At 40.9% G+C, this 20,320-nt stretch overlaps 1 protein-coding gene and 1 long non-coding RNA gene across 23 annotated transcripts in view; both read left to right on the top strand.

Annotated features, from left to right (window-relative positions):
- The window catches only part of LOC143100571 (muscleblind-like protein 2a), a 28,029-nt gene extending 12,683 nt beyond the window's left edge, over positions 1-15,346 (top strand). For 6 of the 22 annotated variants that reach the window (XM_076263873.1, XM_076263872.1, XM_076263867.1 and 3 more), the window contains 9 exons: positions 5,205-5,369; positions 5,722-5,931; positions 6,766-7,026; positions 8,736-8,789; positions 9,190-9,340; positions 10,618-10,653; positions 11,591-11,685; positions 14,096-14,223; positions 14,704-14,840. In XM_076263873.1, coding sequence (XP_076119988.1) covers positions 5,205-5,369; positions 5,722-5,931; positions 6,766-7,026; positions 8,736-8,789; positions 9,190-9,340; positions 10,618-10,653; positions 11,591-11,685; positions 14,096-14,173 — 1,050 coding nt within the window. In that variant the 3' untranslated portion in view covers positions 14,174-14,223; positions 14,704-14,840. Of the gene's footprint in view, positions 1-5,204; positions 5,370-5,721; positions 5,932-6,765; positions 7,027-8,735; positions 8,790-9,189; positions 9,341-10,617; positions 10,654-11,590; positions 11,686-14,095 lie in introns of all 22 variants that reach the window. The other 16 variants (XM_076263875.1, XM_076263878.1, XM_076263868.1 and 13 more) reach the window with 16 other exon arrangements.
- Positions 1-20,320, top strand: part of LOC143099717 (uncharacterized) — a 59,148-nt gene that overhangs the window by 15,988 nt on the left and 22,840 nt on the right. The gene's annotated exons all lie outside the window — the stretch shown is intronic.

The raw sequence follows: 20,320 nt of genomic DNA, 5'->3' as shown, positions 1-20,320 counted from the left end.
GCTTTTGTATTGTGTGGATCTACCCCTTGTCTGTCTCTGGTGACCACGTTAAAGCCATGTTATTGTCTGTAAGCTTGAGGTAAGATAGTTAAACAATTGCGCATTAATCTTAATAATCAATTTAGAAGGTTTGCTTTTGGTTTATCAGCTCAAGATACAGACTCACCATTGCGGAAACTGCACACATTTGTATTAAAATGCCTGTGTTAACTCATACTGTCCTAGCTGTAACAAAGGTGTCTTTCATCAGTAGAAAGCTGCCAGATTTGAGACTGGCTCTTTTGATTGTATAGACTCCCCTTCTCCTTTCTCGGTCTGAAGGCCAAGCAGTCTTTGAATAGGCTGATATTTAATACAAAGGACGTGTGTTTGCTGCAGGTTTGTCCAGGTCTGGCCTATTTGTGATACAATCTTCAGTGGCAGTTCCTCTAAGCTAACCTTTAAGAGGAAGGGCATGGAGCTCCACTCCTCCCAGAGTAGAGGCCTAGGTTACAGTCTGCTGCATGACAAGGGACCTAATGTCACGCCTGCCTATTTAAAATATTTACTACCAGTATACAGGAAGACTTTAGCATTACAATGAATGGCCTAATTCTCAGATTGTTCACAACATTGGGTCATTATTATCTGTAATTTCTGCCTTTCCCTCTCTGATTTTGTTGAATGCTTGTTTTGACTGTAATCAGCCTTGGTTTATGAATTAACCACATTTGTACTTGTCATAGGATACGCCCCTACAGCAGGTTAACATTGCATATTTATTTGCCTTCTTCTGGCTTATTTCAGCTGCTTTCAACCAGTGCTAGCTTTTTATGCCTGTGTGAAAGCACAGAGGACTAAACACGGTAGTGTCTTGGTCCAGTGTTTGCAGATCGCCTGTGAGCCAGTGACCCGGCAAACCAGTAGATGGTGGGTGTTGGTTCAGGTGCAGCACAGTGGCATATAGATCTGAGTTCAAGAGGGTCATGCGTCATCCCATGAACAACATCAAAAGCCCTCGCGTGACATGGGGCAGTAGGATCGATCAACCGCGGGGGACTATCCGGCCCCCGTGACCTCTCACTTTCTCTCTTAAGTGATGCGCGAGCCCCCTCGGAACTTGCAGCCCACCCGCTGGGCACCCCCTCGCCTGCAGACGCCCGCGCTGTCGTGAGGTGTGCGGGCCTGAGTGTACGTGACTTACTGATGTCCTCTGAAGCGCTGGAGGCCAGGCGGTGGGGGCTCTTAGAGGAGGGAGCTGGAGCCATGGTCCACTGCAGGGTCCCACTGCAGAGCCTATGGATGCGCAAGAACACAGGCAGCAACAGCAGGAAGTGGAGCCAGGGCATGTGTCTGCCTGTGGAGCTGCTACTGCTGCCCTTTACTGCAGAGGAGAGAATTGTAGTGAACACACACACACTAACACACAAGCTATTGTTTGGGGGTATTAATATCTTGCATGTCAGCAGTTGTTGGTGCCCATCTGTGGGGAGTTTAATGGCGCAATAAACAAATGCATGTATTAATGACCTCCAGCGAAAGGTTGCAGACCGTTTGCATGTGTGGATGAGGGCCAAAATAACTACTAAAGCTTTTACTGAATTTTTAGCCTTCTTATATTAGATTTTCTTAAGTAGTAACAGCCTTTATTAAAACACCCCGATACACCTGCTCTCCAGCCCTGACATGTATTTGTCTTTCTTAACATGGGTCTTGGGCAATGAAGAGAGCAGGAGGGAATATGGAGTTCTGGTCTCTGTAGCCGTCTGTGTTGAGCCATTTAACAGGACTGAACAATGACCCTCTTATTCAGGCCATAGATTTCCATTAGGGAATGTTACACCAACACAAAATACTCCTCCATCTAGCTCTCGGGGACTGGAATATGATGCAGATCAATGGGTGGACATTTTCAAGTGACTGTTTTTTTTTCCTTCAGCATCCAGATAATAAAGAAATATGTGCAGAGCCTGTCCCATCTTAAAAGTGCATGCCAATACCAATTATCAACCTTTAGTGAAAAACAAAACTGCTCAGTCTTCACTCTCTAAATGCTGTTAACAGAAGTGAATATTATAATATTATTATAATAATACTATTTTCGCTGGAGGTCATTAATACATGCATTTGTTTATTGCGCCATTAAACCCCCCACACACACTTTTCAACAATCACACTGAACAGCAAACAGACCTCTTAAGTGCTTTGCAAAAGCAATGTTCCTAATCCCACCCCAGCTGCCAATATGACACACACACACAGCAGGCCTTTATTCCATGGTGTGTGGTTCAGCGAGATGGTGGGCGTTACTGTGCCCACCCCCACACCTCACTCATCAACTGCTCTCAGTATTATGTGATGATAAGATCATCTTCCCTTTACAAATTACTTTAGATACATCTTATCATTTACTTCTTTCCAATTCACCATGGAGCTGTGAATATTCTAGAATGCATCATAATAGGTCTAGTTCAGCAATACAACACTCCACAAAGGGGCTTCATCACAGTTCATCGCATTCACCAAAGGGCAAACTTTACTTTGTCTTAAGTTCACTGAGATCCTTAGTAGATTTAACATAGGTCAGAATAATATTCACTTCTGTTAACAGCATTTAGAGACTGAAGACTGAGCAGTTTTGTTTTTCACTAAAAGGTTGATAATTGGTATTGGCATGCATTTTTAAGATGGGACAGGCTCTGCACATATTTCTTTATTATCTAGAATGCTGAAGGAAAAAAAAAACAGTCGCTTGAAAATGTCCACCCATTGATCTGCATCATATTCCAGTCCCCGAGAGCTAGATGGAGGAGTATTTTTTTGTGTGTGTTTGCAGGGTGTGAGCAAATGCACAATTGGAAATGTAAAGCGCATTAGTGGTCGTGTATTCACCTACCAGATGGCTTCAGATGTGCCTAGAAAAACAATACACTTGTTTACAACAAATGTTCAGTTGCTAATGTATGAGCGTCATAGTTTAATTACCAGCAGCTTTTATGATTAACGCTCCACCACTAAACGGGTCTACAGAGGGCAGCCACCCCTCACTTACATGTTAATAATGGGAAAAATTCTTCACCAGAACATGCTGTTAAACCCATTAACTGTTTAATACCTACCAAATTGGCGATGACATTTGTTTGAGGAGTTTTTTTCCCCCTCTCTCTCTTAGCTTTCAGTTGTACAAATACAGTGTTGTGTTTTGTTCACGTTTGTGAATAGGGAGTTTGTGCTAGCCCCAGCTGCATGTGAGCTTTCTGCATTGCTCAATAATTCAGGCTTGCACTGCATGAATGGAGAAACCCACATAATTTATGTGTAGCTAGAATAAACCCAACTTAAACTCTTGACTTCCCAAAGGACTACCAAACCAATGATGATAAAGACCTCTGGTTTTGTCAGACCCTCTCTATTGGCAGGGAAACAATGCACCCTTTTTTTCCTCTCTCACTATCTTCTCACAATATAGAATAGAGTGGAATTGAAAAAAAAAATGCAAATGCCGTGTCTCATCAGAAGGAAGCTTTTTTGAATAAAAGTACTTTTTCCTGTGTCCTCTATCAGCTGCTGCAAGCCAGCGGGTTATCCTGAAAAGCCAGTCCACTGAAATGAGCTGTACAGCAGTAGTCCCGCACACACTTCATTTAGTCTTGTTCCTGGAAAGAGATTTCATGCCCAGTGCTTTCTCACTGACAGTGCAGCAACAACAAGGAGTATATATAAATATAGGCTATATAGGATGCACTATACGTTGAAGTAGTATGCTGAGGCAGGGGTGTCAGGCAAAGTGTGATCAGTGATAGTTCACCGTAGGGAAATATGATGAGATGAGTCTGGAGAAGACAAACCTCATGAGATGCTTGAGATGCATCATGCTTCTCTAATGAATAGTCACCATTAAGCTGTTTGATTGATGAAGTAATGGGATATCCCTGTGGACCTGAAAATGTTAAAATGTCAGGGATAACGCAGAGCTAGTAACATTGTTTATTGTTTATGTACACTAACAGTGAATACAGTTTTAATCCTCTTATTGCCTTCCCTGTTTGAGGCGTCAGTGTGGTTCTGGCTCGGATAGCTCAGTTGGGAACCGGAGTCAGAGCAGGGAGTCAAGGCTGCTGTCAGTCTACTCTATGGAATGTGTGCTTCATTCGACCATCTCCCAACAAAAGGGAGTGTGTGGGATCAGTGCTTAGAGATCACCCCTCTGCGCTAGCGGGCATGCACTCATTTTTTGGCCATTCAGCTGTTCCTTTAAGCCTCTTTCAGGGAAGGTTGGTTTAGAGAACTACCTCTGTCAGAGGACAGTCCGATAGACCATTACAGAGTACTACTTAACTATTGAAAAGGTGGATCAATATGTTATCCGGCCTGGAATACACTTTACAGTTTATTAGAGCACAATGAGTGGTTCTGCTCTGTACAGCTATTGTATTCTCCAATGTCTCACACAGTTGTACCCGAGCATGGTCGCTAAAGCATCTAAACAACCCTGTAGCTTACAACCTTTTCACTGTTGTAAGTCCACAGTCAGGCTATATTTGTAGTGCGTTTGTTGCCCATAGAAGCTTTGCATATGAGACAGAGGCTAGCGTTTGGGAGCGCTGTGTATACACTCGGCCCGTTTCATCAGTGATAGTCCGCCATAACAAAGCCCTCTGCTGCCACACCTCTCCAGCAGCTGCACTGGCACTGGAGGAGAATAGCACTCGATGGTGACCTTGGTTAGTGACATTGCTGATAAAATCAGCTATCATAGGATAGCTAGCAGATATATTAGGCTATTTTGAGAAACAAAAATTCTATGTTTTGCATGTGTGTTTCCATTGAAATCTGCATTGCCTGAGGGTTTAAAATGAAAATGGTTATGGGTGAAAGACGAATGAGGTATTTCCACTAGGCTAAAAATAGAAAATTCTCAGTTGATAATGTACATCAAAATGTTGCCTATATAATTATACTTTTATTTGTTTGTGCTCAGACCTCTGTGCCTTTCCATGTCACATTGCGTAGGCCCAAATGATGACTCATGATCATGCTAGCAACTTAATGGTTGTCAGTAGGTGGCGGTGATTTGGCCACTTCACATTATCTGCTGTTATCAGGCATGGTGAGTCAGATCTGATCATGACATTCGTGCTCAGATGAAGGTTGAGCTGAAGGTACCGGCTGTCAGTGTGAGGCTATTAGCATTCATTATCCACTGACTCACTTGTCATCTGCAGGGGCGCTGCTCACGTGAGAACTGCAAGTACCTTCACCCGCCATCACACCTGAAGACGCAGCTGGAGATCAACGGACGCAACAACCTGATCCAGCAGAAGACGGCGGCCGCCGTGCTGGCCCAGCAGATGCAGTTCATGATCCCCGGCTCCAGCATGCCCCAAGTCGTGAGTGTGCTTATCTTCCACAAGATGACAGCCCAGGTCGTCAAGCACTGGCCCTCTGAATGACAGTGTTTATTGACCCACACCTTAGCTAGAGATTAATCATGGCCCACTGCCCAGTCATAGCTGTGTACAACTAACTAACTTCACTACTTTTGCAAGACATCGATTACATGAGGAAGTTAGAAGCTGCTTATAATATATGGGTCTTACAAAAGCCAGACAATTAAGCCTATTGTTATGAAAAAAAATACTGACTGATGTATTGCTGACTTTATCTAAATGAAATGTTTTGCGGCATTTGCATGTTACTGTGTAATACTACAGAAAACTGAGCATTGTCTTCCCCTCACAGCCCTCGTTCCCTATGAACCAGGGTCTGGGGACCAGCCCTGTCATCAGCTACTCCCCCTACATCACGCCCATGACTCATGGGATGGGGCTGGTTTCCACGGAGATGCTCCCCAGCACCCAAGTCATTATGCCTGGCAGCCCTCCCGTCACAGTCCAGAGCGTCTCCTCATCCTCTCCTACCCAGAAGGCTTTGCGCGCCGACAAACTAGAGGTGCCCATTCCTTATCCTCTCAGAAACACTGCCAACATAACTTTAGTGCAAAAATGTAATTTAGTCTAGATATGTGATGACACCTTATGACCTGTTTATTTATTTCATATTTGTTGTTGGTCTGAACGAAATGAAGTCGTATAAGTTTGTCTTTGATAGTATATGGTTGACATTGTGTTGGGTTTATTCATTTGGATATAAATTAAACTGTCAATGACTTTCAAAAATTTCCTGAAAGGTTTCCTGCTTGGGCCTTTGATTTTGAGAGTAGCTGTATGTTCACAGTGTTGCAGTAACAACATCAAGAAGAAAGTGCTTAGTTCCACTGCTGAGAGCGAGTCAGTGTAATACCTTGAGGATAAATCTTTGAAGTATAAACACAAACACAAAGAAACACGCTGTGCACACTGTCTAGGATGGAGTCTGACTTTGTCAGACAGTTTAATTAGAAGAAAGTGTGTGAGGTTTGCTGCCAGTATTTTGAGTGATACTAGGTGATCCCAATAGGTTGGCAAAGGCATATGTATTTTATTTCTCTGGTTTCAAACGCTGAAAAGCAATATGTTTGCTCTAAAGATAACTAGATCCATGCTTTAACATGCTTAACATGTTAACTTAATGTAGCATCATGCTCTTTGTGTTGGTCTGAGGTTATTTGAATTTTAAAACCATGGGGGGGAAAAGCTGAAAAAAAGAATACAGCTCTCTCTGTTATCATTCCCATCCTCCATGGTTCTTGAAGTAATCTCAGTCCATTCCAAACATTGCTGAGCGAGAACTTTCCTTTTCCCCTCCTCCTTGTCTTTCTGCTCTCTCTGTGTGTCTGTCGGGCAGGTGTGTCGCGAATTCCAGCGTGGCAACTGTGCGCGCGGCGAAACGGACTGCCGCTTCGCCCACCCCAGCGACAGCCCCACCATCGACACGAGCGACAACACGGTCACCGTGTGCATGGACTACGTCAAGAGCCGCTGCTCCCGCGACAAGTGCAAGTACTTCCACCCGCCCGCACACCTGCTGGCCAAGATCAAGGCCTCCCAGCAGCAGGTCACCCAGACCCAGGCGGCGGCGGCCGCGGCTGCTGCTGCTGCAGCCATGGTAAGCCCATCTCCAGCAATCCCTCCAACTGATGTGATTACTCCTATTTAAATGCCTTATTAAGCAAGGGTTTAGTAGTAGTGTAGTGACTCACCTGACGTAAGACACGTGGAGCCCTGCTTTACTCACATGGGATTACCTCATGAAATCATTTTCTACATAAACAACATCTGCCGTAGGCTGCTTTTGCGCATAAGATGTTCACATACTGCCTGAGGAAACTGTGGACTGCTGTCTTGAGTGTGTTGTGGTTTGTATGTTTACATTCATACAAACCCTTGCGCATTGATAAGCCTGAGACTATGAAGTGTAAGTGTGAGGCGTGCCTTTGTGTATTGTCTGGAGGAAAGAAAGGAGCCAACCACTGCAGGCCCTTAAGGGTTCATTTCTGCGCACCGCAGATCCCTACGACTTTTCCCTGATCCCTGTGAGGTGGAAAAAAGGCTCTAAAGCCACTGGTTTCCTTGAATTTCCCCTTGAGGATCAATAAAGTATCTATCTATCTATCTGGTTGTCAGGCTGTGATGGGAAGACTTGCTCTGAAATTTCCATACAGAGCTTGGTTGGATGGGAAAAGCACAAATGTCTAATATTGTCATATTGAACAGAGATTTTGTGGCTTTGTTAGTTTTTGTGTTCCATATTAATTCAGATGCCAGTCATGCTCTTTTTATTTATGCCGCATATCATTATCATCTACAATGAACTTTGTTTACCCTTCAAGTTCATGAATTTCTGTGGATACATTAATGTGTTTTGCTCATTTTATTTGTCATGGTGTCATATTTTAGCCTATGCTCATCTGCTTAATTTTCCCAGCATTGTTTAATATAGTCATGGCTTAAATACAGATTTCACACCAAGATGTCTCACATGGTAAATGTAAGATGGTAATGCAGATAGAAAATGCTAATGAAAATCAACCCCTAATTCACCAGCACACCCACTGTGGAGGCCAATGTGGAAATGATCCGTCTCACTTTCCAGTCATCTTGCCTCCCGTGAAATATGCGCCCAATTATTTGACTGCACAAAAAAAAAAGGACTTTTTCTAACGATTTAAGCCGATAGCACAAACAGGCGTCATGGCCAAGCATGAGAACAAGCAGAGCTCCACAGTGTCCGTCCCTGCTCATATTACTGTGCATGTTGGTAGTCTAGGGGAGATAACAAGCTTTTCATTGGATCAATTATTAAACATTGTATGCATTAGATTGGCAAAATCAACTGAAAAATATGAAATGACTTGAAATTGTGGAAATGCTTTGAACTGTATTCTTAAACATTATAATCTTATATATTGCATTAGCAGTAATGCAGATACTTTAGATGTCCTTAGGTTACTCTCTATAAGTACTGAGTGTTGTTTGTACTCTAAGCAACTGTCTGAGGAGCTGAACTAGATCTGTGTAACATGTACTGCTTTTAACAAAAGTGTACTAGACGCAGTTTGCTCACCCACTAATTCAGGGCGTGTCTCATTGAAGTGCTGATTTCTGTTTATTGAGCATGCGTATTGTTTCAGTATGTTTGGTATTCTGCATTCAGATTATTTTGTGTTTTTCTTTTTGTTGTTTCTTTCTTCTCACCTACCCACAATGCAATGCTGTCCCCCCATGACGCACCTCTGCTTGCTGTTACCTGTATGTTAATACGCTTGAATCCCATTGGCCCACTGCCATCATGTGCTCGCTGCCTGCTATTTAAAGACTCAGTCGACTGCCAAAGCAGTGAAGCGACCCCTCGAGGCAACTGTAGATCTGGTACTTGGACCTTTCACCTTTTGCTTTGCATGTAGCTTTAATTGTACTGTAGCCACTCACAGAATTTAATTTGGCTTTTTGTGTATGTCACAAGTAGAATCATCCAGTATGTGTACAAAACCATTTATCATTTAATCTTTAAACCTACAGTAATACCTGTGTTGTGATTTGTCATGAGTAATATGCCAAGAGTGAATAGGTTTCCCAGAATTACCTGAAACCTAAAATCTATAATCTTCTGAATAGTCATATCAGAAATGTGTTAGAATGCATGTAAATAGAATCAGTTTTGCACTAGCCAAGTAGAGGTCAATACTTTTTACTAGTAAAGTGTGTGTTTGTGTGAAATATTTACCAGCTCTGTGGCATTAATTCTGCTTCTCTAACTCTGTTTCCGTAGGCTTTCCCCCACAGTGTCTTGCAGCCCCTACCAAAGAGACCAGCACTTGAGAAGAGTAATGGGGCCAGCGCTCTGTTCAACCCCAGTTTTTTGCACTACCAGCAGGCTTTGGCCAATGCGCAGATGCAGCAGTCTGCCTTCTACCCCACCGGTAAGCCCAGGGTCACTGCTCTCTGTCCCCGGCAAGGGCAGGCCCTGCTGATGCTGGCCACACATCTAGCGAGGCATCAGTAGGAAGCCAGTAATCAGCCACTCCTCATGCTGCTCCGCCTGCAGTCAGGCCCATCAGATTAAAACTAGAAAAAACAACAGTGAATAAAACTAAACTAAACCAACTAAAAAAAAAAAAAAAACAACAACACACAAATGTCTGTCGTCCGTGGTGATACTTGGTAAAAAATTGTATTCAAGGAAAGATGGGAAGCAGGGCGTGCAATGGCTTCTTTATCTTAACATCGGGTTATTTAATTGATCGTCTTTGTGTGATCTCAATGCAGTCTGAGAATGTAATGCAAACAAAGCAAGAAGCAAGAACATCCACAGCAATACCAATATGACATGAAGAGCAGGGCCAATTAGCGCCAGCACGCTACAACAACAGATGTGAGTGTCTGCCAGTGTTGTCCCCCACCGCACCCATACAAGCGCCAGGCTTGCATCTCCCTAGAGCCATTTGAACTCGTATCTCTCAGAGTAAACAATGTTAATTAGATGCCCAGGGCCTTTGCGTCAGAAACCGTCATTGACAGAAGTCTTAGTTGGATGTGTGATTTCCTTGAAGCTCTTCCTTGTAGTGTAGCGTTGATGTGCCCTCTCCCAGGCTTGTGTGTTGGGCTCACGCTGCCCTGCGGCTCCCTCTAGACCCCCGTAGCGCTGCTCGTTGCTCTGTCAGGCCTCTGTCTCAGCTCCTCCCCAGCTTTGGCAGCTGTGTCTCGGTCAGGTGGTGGGCGCCAGAGTCCTCAGCATGCTCCAGCCACACAGTGCCCAAGGCTGACAAGAAACTCACTCCTAAGCAGACGCATACACACACACACACACACACACACACACGCGCGCGCGCGTGCGTGCGCGCAGGCACTACGCAGATGTGCCCAAAGTAGCAAACACACACTCATGCACTCATGCACAGCTGCTCAGTCATATACACTGTACTCACGACACACAAATGCCACACATTATCTTTAGCTACACACATACACACACACACACACACACACACACACGTTGACACACACTCCCCTGCAGACTGGCCACACAGCCTGCAGTACAATGTTGGCATGCCTCTGGTCTGCATGAGGAGTGTCTAGGCTAACTGCACATGTGAGGGCGGTGTGAGGGAGGATGGGCAGCATGCTAAAGGGTGCACTCTGCTAATCTGTTTTCCCCTTATTTAACCCTCTGTTCACTCTCCACTGCACAATCATCCAGGGCCAGTCTTGTGCATGACTCCTGCTACCAGCATTGGTAGGTCCCTTGCTTCTTATTTTCTCTCGTCTCCTCTGACGGATGGCTCAGACTGGCGTGCTCTCACAGTTGATCTAAGAGGCCTGTCTCAATTCGATCGGTCATTCATCCCGATCGACTGTAGCATTGATAGTTGGGAGTAAAGGTGATTGGCTCAGCTAGGGACAGGTGTGTGAAATTGGGCACATGCAGGCATTTTAAACCAGCTGTCAGAGAGTCAGTTGTATGCAGAAAATTTAATTGTGTGTCTCTTTTCCATGTTCTATATGGCTATCTCTACTCTTCCTGACCAGCCTCTGTGGTATATTATTAGTCTTTTGAATGTAGCCCTTGTTGTTGCACCATTTCACACCATTGGCACACTCCCCTGCTGAGTATTATAACACTATAAGTATCTCCCAACCCTCACACCCTTACACATACTGTAGATATTCCATGCTGTTGTGTCCCTTGTTCTTGAGGAAACTGTATCAGCTTCCCAGAGATTTTTTTGCATTCAATTTTTTCCATTCCCTCTAAAACAAAAGTAAGAGATAGAAGCAATCATTTCAATAAGATATAACTGTAAAATGAAAATTGCTTTAGTGATATGAGATTGCTGGCTCACTGCATTCAATCTTGGAAGTGCACAGCTGATGCCTCCATGTTTGTCATGCTGAAACTGCTCTGGGAATCCACTGATATTCTAACCTATGTGTTGACTGTGTTGTGACTGTAATCTGCTTTTTTCCTCTTTGATTTCCCTCCCATGCTTTGTTTTTGTTTCTCTTGTTTTTTTCTTGCTTTGCTCTGTTGCATGCCATCTGCTGGTCTAACCTAATGATGGCTTGCCGCTGTGTTGGTTTGAACAACCAAAAAAAAAAAAAAACGTCGCCATGGTTACCATAATGCTCCACCTACTTGTTCATTGCTTCCATGGTTCCCCTTCCTGAAAAAGTACCCATGATGTACAGTGCTACGCCTGCTACTGTCTCTGCAGCAACAACTCCTGCCACAAGTGTCCCCTACGCAGCAACAGCACCAGCCAATCAGGTTTGCTCCTTTTGAAGCTTTCTTTCATAGATCCCTGAGCTCTAAATAAGTGCACGTTTCCTGGAATAAATATTTGTAACATGCATATAAATTACAAAGCTGCCCTTCATAATCTGTGGGCAGATTATCAGGAATATTTTGAAACCCTACATCTATTCACTATTCATCTGGCTGTTTAATAATGACATAATAATATAACTGGATCTTGAAACTAAAGCAGTGCTAAGCACTTACTTAGAGATACCACATATGCAATTAGTAGTTGTGTTGTGTTGCTTAATTCCCTTCGTGGTTTCTTTTTTTGCATGTTTTTGCTTATATGACCTCCCTTTTTGTCAGCATTTTTATTTATACCTGTTGCTTTAGAGATCCATGCAAACCACAATAAAAGAAGACAAGCTTACACTAATGCTGGGTCTAATGATGCTACCACGTTATCTCCTTGCAGATAACCTCTGAGTGAAAAGCTATGGGGTTCTATCACTACCTTCATAACCATATTAAAAAAAGGTGTCAGTAAATTAAATGAGTCAACCAGTCAGCAGTCAGTCATCCCCGAGATGCTGATCCAGTAATATGAATGATTGCATTTGATGGAATAATATGACATTTGACATTCATTTCTGCCAGCTCTTGGCCATGGCTCTGAAAAGATGTTAATTTGGACAATTTCAAATGAGGCTGTAGCGGCTTTAGCAGATTTAACAGAGCCGGAGGACCAGGAAACTGAAATGGCTGTTCACTTACGCACTCACTTGGTTCGTAACTAGCAGGATCCTCTATGTTCCTGTGTTTTACTGCCCCCTGTTGGCAGTTTTAGACAATGTAACACAAGGTTAAATGAGGTAATACTGGACCAGTCAGCCCCTTAGCCTCTCAACAATAGAGCAGTTTGTTGGGGTGTAGGAAGAAAGCAGTGGCAGTATTGGTGTCAAACACTGCAACATTGTAAACAGTGCTGTTTAGTTATCATTTACTAAAAAGATGTACAATCTTAAAGCTTAAGTTACAAATAAAATAAAAAAAAGTTAGCCAAGGGATGGATGTGGATTTACCTCAGGCTCTATGGTGTGGTCTGATTCATGAACTTTTTACTAGTCATTACTGGCATTACTGGCATTGACAACAGCGTTTATAGATTTATAGGTTTTGTATGCAAATGTTCTTTCAGCTACAAGATAAAAACCCTACCTTTGTTTTTAATGTGTCTGACAGACTCAGGCCCCTAGTTTGAGAGCAATAAATCCTAATCTTCGAACTATTCGATCTCAGTAAGTCAGCTCAGCATACAGTAAGCACTTAATTTGGAACATATCACAGTATGTGCAGAAGTGGCTGACAATATGTAGTATCAGTGCTCATTCTGGAACAAACAACACACATAAATAGGCTACCGCTACATTGCTTCAGTTATTTCAAAGCAAGGCCTACCTGCAGATTACTTATAGTAATAACATAGCCTACTTAAATCCATGGCCTACTTACATATTACTACATAGCCTAGAACAGGATGGCAGTTTAGGCTACAAGCATTGAACTGTCAAATCATAGACATAAGACCTATCTTCCTACATCCTACCTGATCAAAACTTGCGGTGTTGCCAGTTCATTCATTCAGTTCATTCATCTTTTTCTGCACGTCTTTCCAATTAACACCAGTGCCACAAGGTGGTGCGCACCAGACATCCCGGGGCGCATAAGGCTCCGAGGTCCCAGTGCTGAGCTGGATACAATGCTCAACTGAACAGTCTCTCAGTCACCTGCTATTCCATTCTGACAGAGCTCTAGATGCAACTACTGCATCAGATAACATTTTCAGCTTAATTAGTTGAATAGTAGGCCGACCATAGCTATCAGAGACAAACTCTTAAGCTTAAAATCATTATTTGACATGATCACAGATAAGCCCTTTGGGAAAAATAGAGCTGACCTCTTCTGCCAAATGTCTTTCTGTACATTCAATATTCCAGGATAAATGTAATCTCTACACTTTTCTTTTTAATAAGTTATCCTGCTCCAAAGTTGCAAATGTGTTCCATTAAACTAATTTAGATAATAAAGTAATATGTATCACATTATGTTTGGCTCAAAATTGTATAGGCTACATGGCTGAACAAAATAACAGTCAGGTTGAAGGGATGTGATATGGCATTTAAAACAGGTCTGAAAAGCTACTATCATGTTTTAGCGAATTTAATTGTTTGGAAAAACAGAAGAAATACAGTACTATATTTTATTTCTTGTAAAGCTTTCTAGACCCACCGCGATATTGACATGTTAAAAGCCATTGTCTAATTGGACGCATTCATTTTAAAGGTATTTCTCAACAATGCTATTGGCTTTAACCAAACCTTTCAGTAATGAACTTCATCCTGGCTCTACCCACTTTGTGCCTTTGTGTTGATCACAGCTTCCCGCCTGCTTTCCCCCACGTGCAACACTGCGCTTGAACTCCTGTTATCTCCATGAGACTCCGTTCTCAAACTAGGGGCCTCAGTGATTGCCAGGTGTACTGATCCACTAATAGATGGATATTAGGTACATTTCTATGACCTGTTTGTATTCATTTCCTATTTGTTTTCTTATAATGACTAGTCCTATTACCAAAGCAGGTTAGGCACCATGATTGACTTTATTCACCATTCTGCATTAACTGATTTCGTACAGTCTCAGTGAAAGTGTGACATTTTTATTTTATCATTTTGTTCTTCCTCTATCAATTGAGTGTTTCATATCATATGTCTAACTCTTCAGAGGATCAGAATATATTGTACAGTATCACTTCATACCAACTTACCCTTGGCTAAACAGCATCCGGTGTGCTTCAGTACACATTCCAAAAACAATATAGCCTATCAGATCTGTATGTTGCTGGAGCAATACGTCTGAGTCATTGCTGTAAATTCTTATTCATGTTGTAGCATGGGGAAAACAGAAAACTAAGTCAATTGCCTTTTAGTGGTTAGGCCCATATCTATAAGTAACCTACCTCTCATCCTCTTTGCTTCCCTGAAACAGATAATCTTGAAATAGCTAATCAACATGGAATGGAGTGTCATCATGCAGCACTTAGAGGTCCAAGACAGCTCCTCTGTAAATATAACCTATTCTTCACACAAGATCTGCAGCAACCTGCATGCTAAGACAAGAATTAAGAAGCACTCACCTTTTTCCTTACAGTAATGCCGACTTCAAATGTTAACTATACCAATAAGAGTAACGTAATACTAGAATGAATACTAGTATCATACTAGTACATGTATTTGACACAATCAGAATATTGTATGTACATACACAAAACTTGTGAATGTGGAGACTTTATTGAAATGTGTAACCTTGAGTTTTATTTTTGTTCCATATTTGTTTTTAAGACATTATGTACCAAGGAAACAACTTAATTTGCACTTTCGGGAAAGACATGTCTTATGTTTTATGCAGTACCCCCATGTACTGTGTAAGAATTATAGAGAGAAGAACTCAGTGTAATGATCCAGAATTCAACCTGTCATGGTTACTGGACTGTATGGCTTTGCATCTGACCGAACTCGTATCCATAAAACCACGAATGTTTCAGAAGACAGTTTAATATCTCCACATAGGAGTATGATCATGCACCAGTGCTCCAAGACCTAATAAGTTTTATTCTTTGTTTGTTTCTCTTAATTAACCCTTTGCAGACCGCGCCGAACATTCCATTTTTTCATACTCGATGGCCTTATGGCACAAAAAGGCTTATTGTGTGATTATGCTACATGACAGAGATATGATTTACCCACCATTATAATCAGGAGAAATAGCCCTTTCAAATGGTATAAAATATAATTAATAATTTTGAGGAGAACACACATATTTTCTAAAAAATATCTTTAAAATTCAACCCCAAAAAACACAAAACTATCAGTTTGTCAAGATTAATCTAATTTTCCCCCCAATTTCTGTTGTAGATAGAGAAAAACTTAGAGTGTATGGGAGATTCACAATTTTGTCCTCTACTCAGTGATGAAAACAGAATCAATGTATCACCTTTTGTTCAAAAGTTATGATAAATGTATTAGACCTTTGCAGACGGCACAAAACATTCCGATTTTTCATACTTGATGCCCTTGTGAGACAAAAAGGCTTATTGTGTGGCCATGCTAAATGGCAGAGATAAGATATACCCACCATTGTAATCAGGAGAACTAGCCCTTTAAAATGGTACATATCATAGTTAATAAGTTTGAGTGTAACACACATTGTTTTTAAACAATACCTTCAAAATTCAACATCAAAAAACACGAAAATATCAATTTGTAAAGAATCTTGCTTTTCACCTAATGTCTATTGTAGATATAGTGTGTGAAAGATAGACAGTGTTGTGATCTCCTCAGTGAAAAAAACAGAATCAATTTATCAACTTTGGTTCAGAAGTTATGATTAATTTACTCATAACTGCAAGTCGCAGTAACATGTAGAATTTTTAAAGAGTAGGATGTTTTCCTTTCCTGGTTTGACATCTGACCAAAAATACACAGATATAATGGTCATGTAACAAATATAAGATGTTTTACCATCAAAACAAGATGCATAGCTAAATATAGGATGTCTTACTGTACTCTGAAGAGGCTAAATCAATTGTGGGGAGGAAAGATAAAGGCTGAAATAAAGACTATCCAGATGGTAACTGCTTCTCCATGTGCTTCATTCTACTATAAAAACAAGAATAAGAGACACTGGCACATGTGTTAGGTTTACGAAAGAAGAAATAAATCATTTTATTTAGATAAGTCTTTAACAATTTCATTAAATAATCAGGAACAACAACTTCAGGTAAATAACAAAACATATGTTTACAAACAAGCAGTAACTATTAGAACTACAAGAATGACAAGACAACAGTATAACAAAGATCAACAAAATACTTTAACATAATGAACAAAGCATCAATTCATATTAACATTCACACTAATAAGTGTTAATTAATTAAACATTAGAAGAAATTCAATACATTTAACAACCATACAGCATATAATTTGATACAATATATAATTATCGATATAATTTGCCCTACACATAAGGTGATACACTAACGCCGCATTCACACCAGATCCGTGTGTGTGTGTGTGTGTGTGTGTGTGTGTGTCCATCTAAGCCTAGCAGACGATGAGGTGTAAATGCTACTGGAGTTGGTGTCCCTGTCTGTGTTAGAAGGATAGGCAAAGTGTATGCTTTCTACCTAACATGGGACTTGACCAAGCTCAAAATAAAGAAATTGTCAGATAAGAAAATTAAAAAATTTAATTACAAATCTAACCAAACTATTATCACTATAATCCCTGTCATTATTGTCATAAGCAACACTCTTATCACAACCAGAAATGTGCATACGCCCAGTTTGGCGAACACACACACACACACACACACACACACACACACACACACACACACAAACATGCTTACCCAGCTGAGGATGATGGGAGATTACTCTCCTCCTCTACCACATCATTGTCTTCCTCTTCATCCAGAAACTACCCATCCATGTCCCATGTCCATGCCACCGTGGTCCTTGGGGTCATGTTTGCCATCAGCAGTCGGCTGCTTTCACCTCAGTTGCACATACTTTTCTCCCTCCATCTAAAATAACAAAAAATCACAGCTCTGTTAGTAAATAGGTGGTTTAGTTTTATTTTACATTACTTCCACATAATCTTAATCACCACCAACCATGACTCTTTTCACTAAAAGTATTATTGTCACTGGAGGACTCCAATATTGCTTGGAGAGGTAACATTAGTCTCAGAGCTCACTAGGTGTTATTGCCTTGGCTAAACCATACATAGCATACCAGCTTACAAGCAAACATTGATTCATGAACATGAGTCAGGAGATATGACAGAAAACATCTAAACAGCGTATGCATACACATACACACCGTGCATAGGCTACTGCAGTTGCGTAAAGACAAAACACCCCCTTAGAAAATAATGTGTCGACGAGTAGGCTTGGGTGTATGAGCTCCCATCATAGTTAGCCGCCCAAAAACCTAATAATCGTAGCAGCCAACCTTACAGCCTAAAAGCTAAACAATACTAAGACACATTTATAACAAATCTTCAGTCATGTATTCATGAAAACAGCAGTCAATGAATAAAATCCTTACGTTACACCATCGGTGATCAACACAGTCTTCATGTCGGTAACGTAACATTAACGTTGTCATTCATGTCAGATGTTTCTATCTAGCAGCTAAGTAAGCTAAGCAACTTGGCTACAAACAACTGTAAATTGTGCTATACATATTACGAAGGAATGAAAGGTTTATTTGACAATAAAATACCGATTAGGTGTACTTGACATACAGTTGGCAGTCATGAAGCACGGGAGTGAACTTTATCGCGACTACGCGTCAGGGACATGTTGCAGCCTCTTCTGATGCTAACGTTACCTAACTTAGCTAGTTTTCTGTATCAGCTGACAAGCAAGGAACATCGTTCAAAATAGAACAAATCGTTAAAATGTCAGTCCTAGTAGGTCTGTAATCTTGGTTGACATATAGTAACCCCTCAGAAATGACTGAAAATAATGAGTTTACTAAAGATTACGGTGTGCTAAAATATCAGCTGTCATATCAGCTGAAGTGAACACACACACGCATTATGTTACGGCCATGCATACAAGGTGTAATTACCAGCAAAAATAACTTTTAAAAACGATTTTGAAGTAATAACATGGATAACAAGTAGTAATAACATAAAAAGACTTGTTTTTACCTCAGATGATCCAGTAGTTTCTCCTTTAGACGACGTCAAGATCAACGATGCATAGTGCTTCCTGCCGTTTTTCCTCTAGTGGAGGGAGACATCAACTCTTGATTTTTCCTTCACGTAGTAAAATAAATTCGCGCCACAAATCCCTTAACCAATCATATCGCCAGAAAGCCTATGATGTGACGTTTTTGAGGAAGTTTTCATTGATAAAATTGGTTGGGGTATGGCTGAGTTATTAGACTGAACGTCATCGGTACTGGGGTACCGAAATTAGAACGTGCGGTCTGCAAAGGGTTAAATAATAATAATAATAATAATAATAATAATAATAACAATAATAATAATAGGGTGGAGCACAGTGCCCCCTTGTGGAGGAAAAACTGTCTTGCCTCTAGTACTTATTGATTTATTCATCATTGCCATACAAACTCATGCAAATATTAATGACATGAATGCTTGCAAATGTTGTGGTTATCAGATCCAGCAAATTCTAATTTGTTTCAACATTTTTTTCAAGTTTGTTTAGAGTTTGAATAAGCCTATTGTGCATCATTGTCAAATCCTTTTGAGCACCATCATAGTGGCATATATCCACATCCCCATAAAGTGCCATTTGGACATAAAATTTAGACATTTAGATTATGTGGCTGAAAAGTATGGGTGTCTGCAGGCAGACAGAAATGGCCAAGGTGAAATAATATATTGGCCAAAAGAAGGGTAATAGCAGAGCTGAATTATACAGACATCCATAAGTTTCAGATGGGTCTGTTCTAAAGTTGTCATAGACAACCATTGTCAATGAATGAGTGGTCTGTTTGAGTACCTGTAGAAGTGCCTGAAGTTCTTAATCTACAGAAAAAGCATTTTAAGATGATTTTTGTTCATAGCACAATTGACAGTTTTAATGCGATGTGTCAATATTATTTGATATGGAAGGTGGGAAACATTTTGTTTTAAGTTTTTTTGTTTGTTTGTTTAAGAGTGAAATGATAAACCCTTTAGCTGCATTTAGACATTTAATTGTGTTGGTATAGGTCAAAATGTCACAAGGTCAAGTATGACGTGATGTTGAGTTAGTTTAAATGTTGATGTAATTACTCTTTCAATTGTTTCCAGTATCAAGTGCGAAAGTAAGTGTGATTACTGCATCCACATTGTTACTGACAAGTTACAACTCTCATCTGCATTGTCTTTAGATATTCATTTTCATTTCAGAGCTAAGAGCTTTCCGACTGCATTAAGCACTGAACACAATTCTGTGTGGATTTCATCATTATACTGTATGCAGTATCCATTATTAACATTAGTCCTAAGTTTTCAGTATAGTACATTTCTCTCTCTCTCTCTCTCCTTCTCTCTATTTCTCTATCTCACTCTCTGCGTGTCTATATGTATGTGTGTGAGTGCATTTGTTTATGTACACACTTGCATGGGGATTTGACAGAGACTAAAAGAAAGTCACTATGTACACATCTTGGTATGAGATTAATAGACAATCTACATCAAGACTCCTTTAAATCTTGGAAAGAGGCACTGTTCTTATTCATTCTTTTTTCCTTACTCTTTTGTTGAGATATATTTTAAAAATGTCCTTATGGGTGTATATGGAAATATATTATTAAGTGTATTTTGTTCTCATTCTTTGTTCTTTGTTAGTCCTTTACACAATGTTGTAACCGAGTATATTTTAAACTGAATGTAATTTATTATGCTAGGCCCTTTTCTGCTGGTGTCCCAGCTTGAGACGGTACTGGCAGGAGGGCCTCTGAAAGCCGTCTGTGGTGTAGGGGGATTTCTGATCGGTCTGCTCAGGCCTTCAGATCTCACACATCACTGCCTTGCCACCATCACAAGACAGCTCACTACAGTAGAAGCAAGGCTGCAGAACT

The sequence above is a fragment of the Alosa pseudoharengus genome, unplaced genomic scaffold, assembly GCF_046254945.1.
Source record: "Alosa pseudoharengus isolate Yale_2024_CS ecotype anadromous, Long Island Sound unplaced genomic scaffold, YU_APseudo_1.1 YU_APseudo_1.1_scf_3, whole genome shotgun sequence".
NCBI lineage: Eukaryota > Metazoa > Chordata > Actinopteri > Clupeiformes > Clupeidae > Alosa > Alosa pseudoharengus.
Note: the sequence above shows the minus strand (reverse complement) of the source record. Positions and strands in the feature narration are given on the sequence as shown.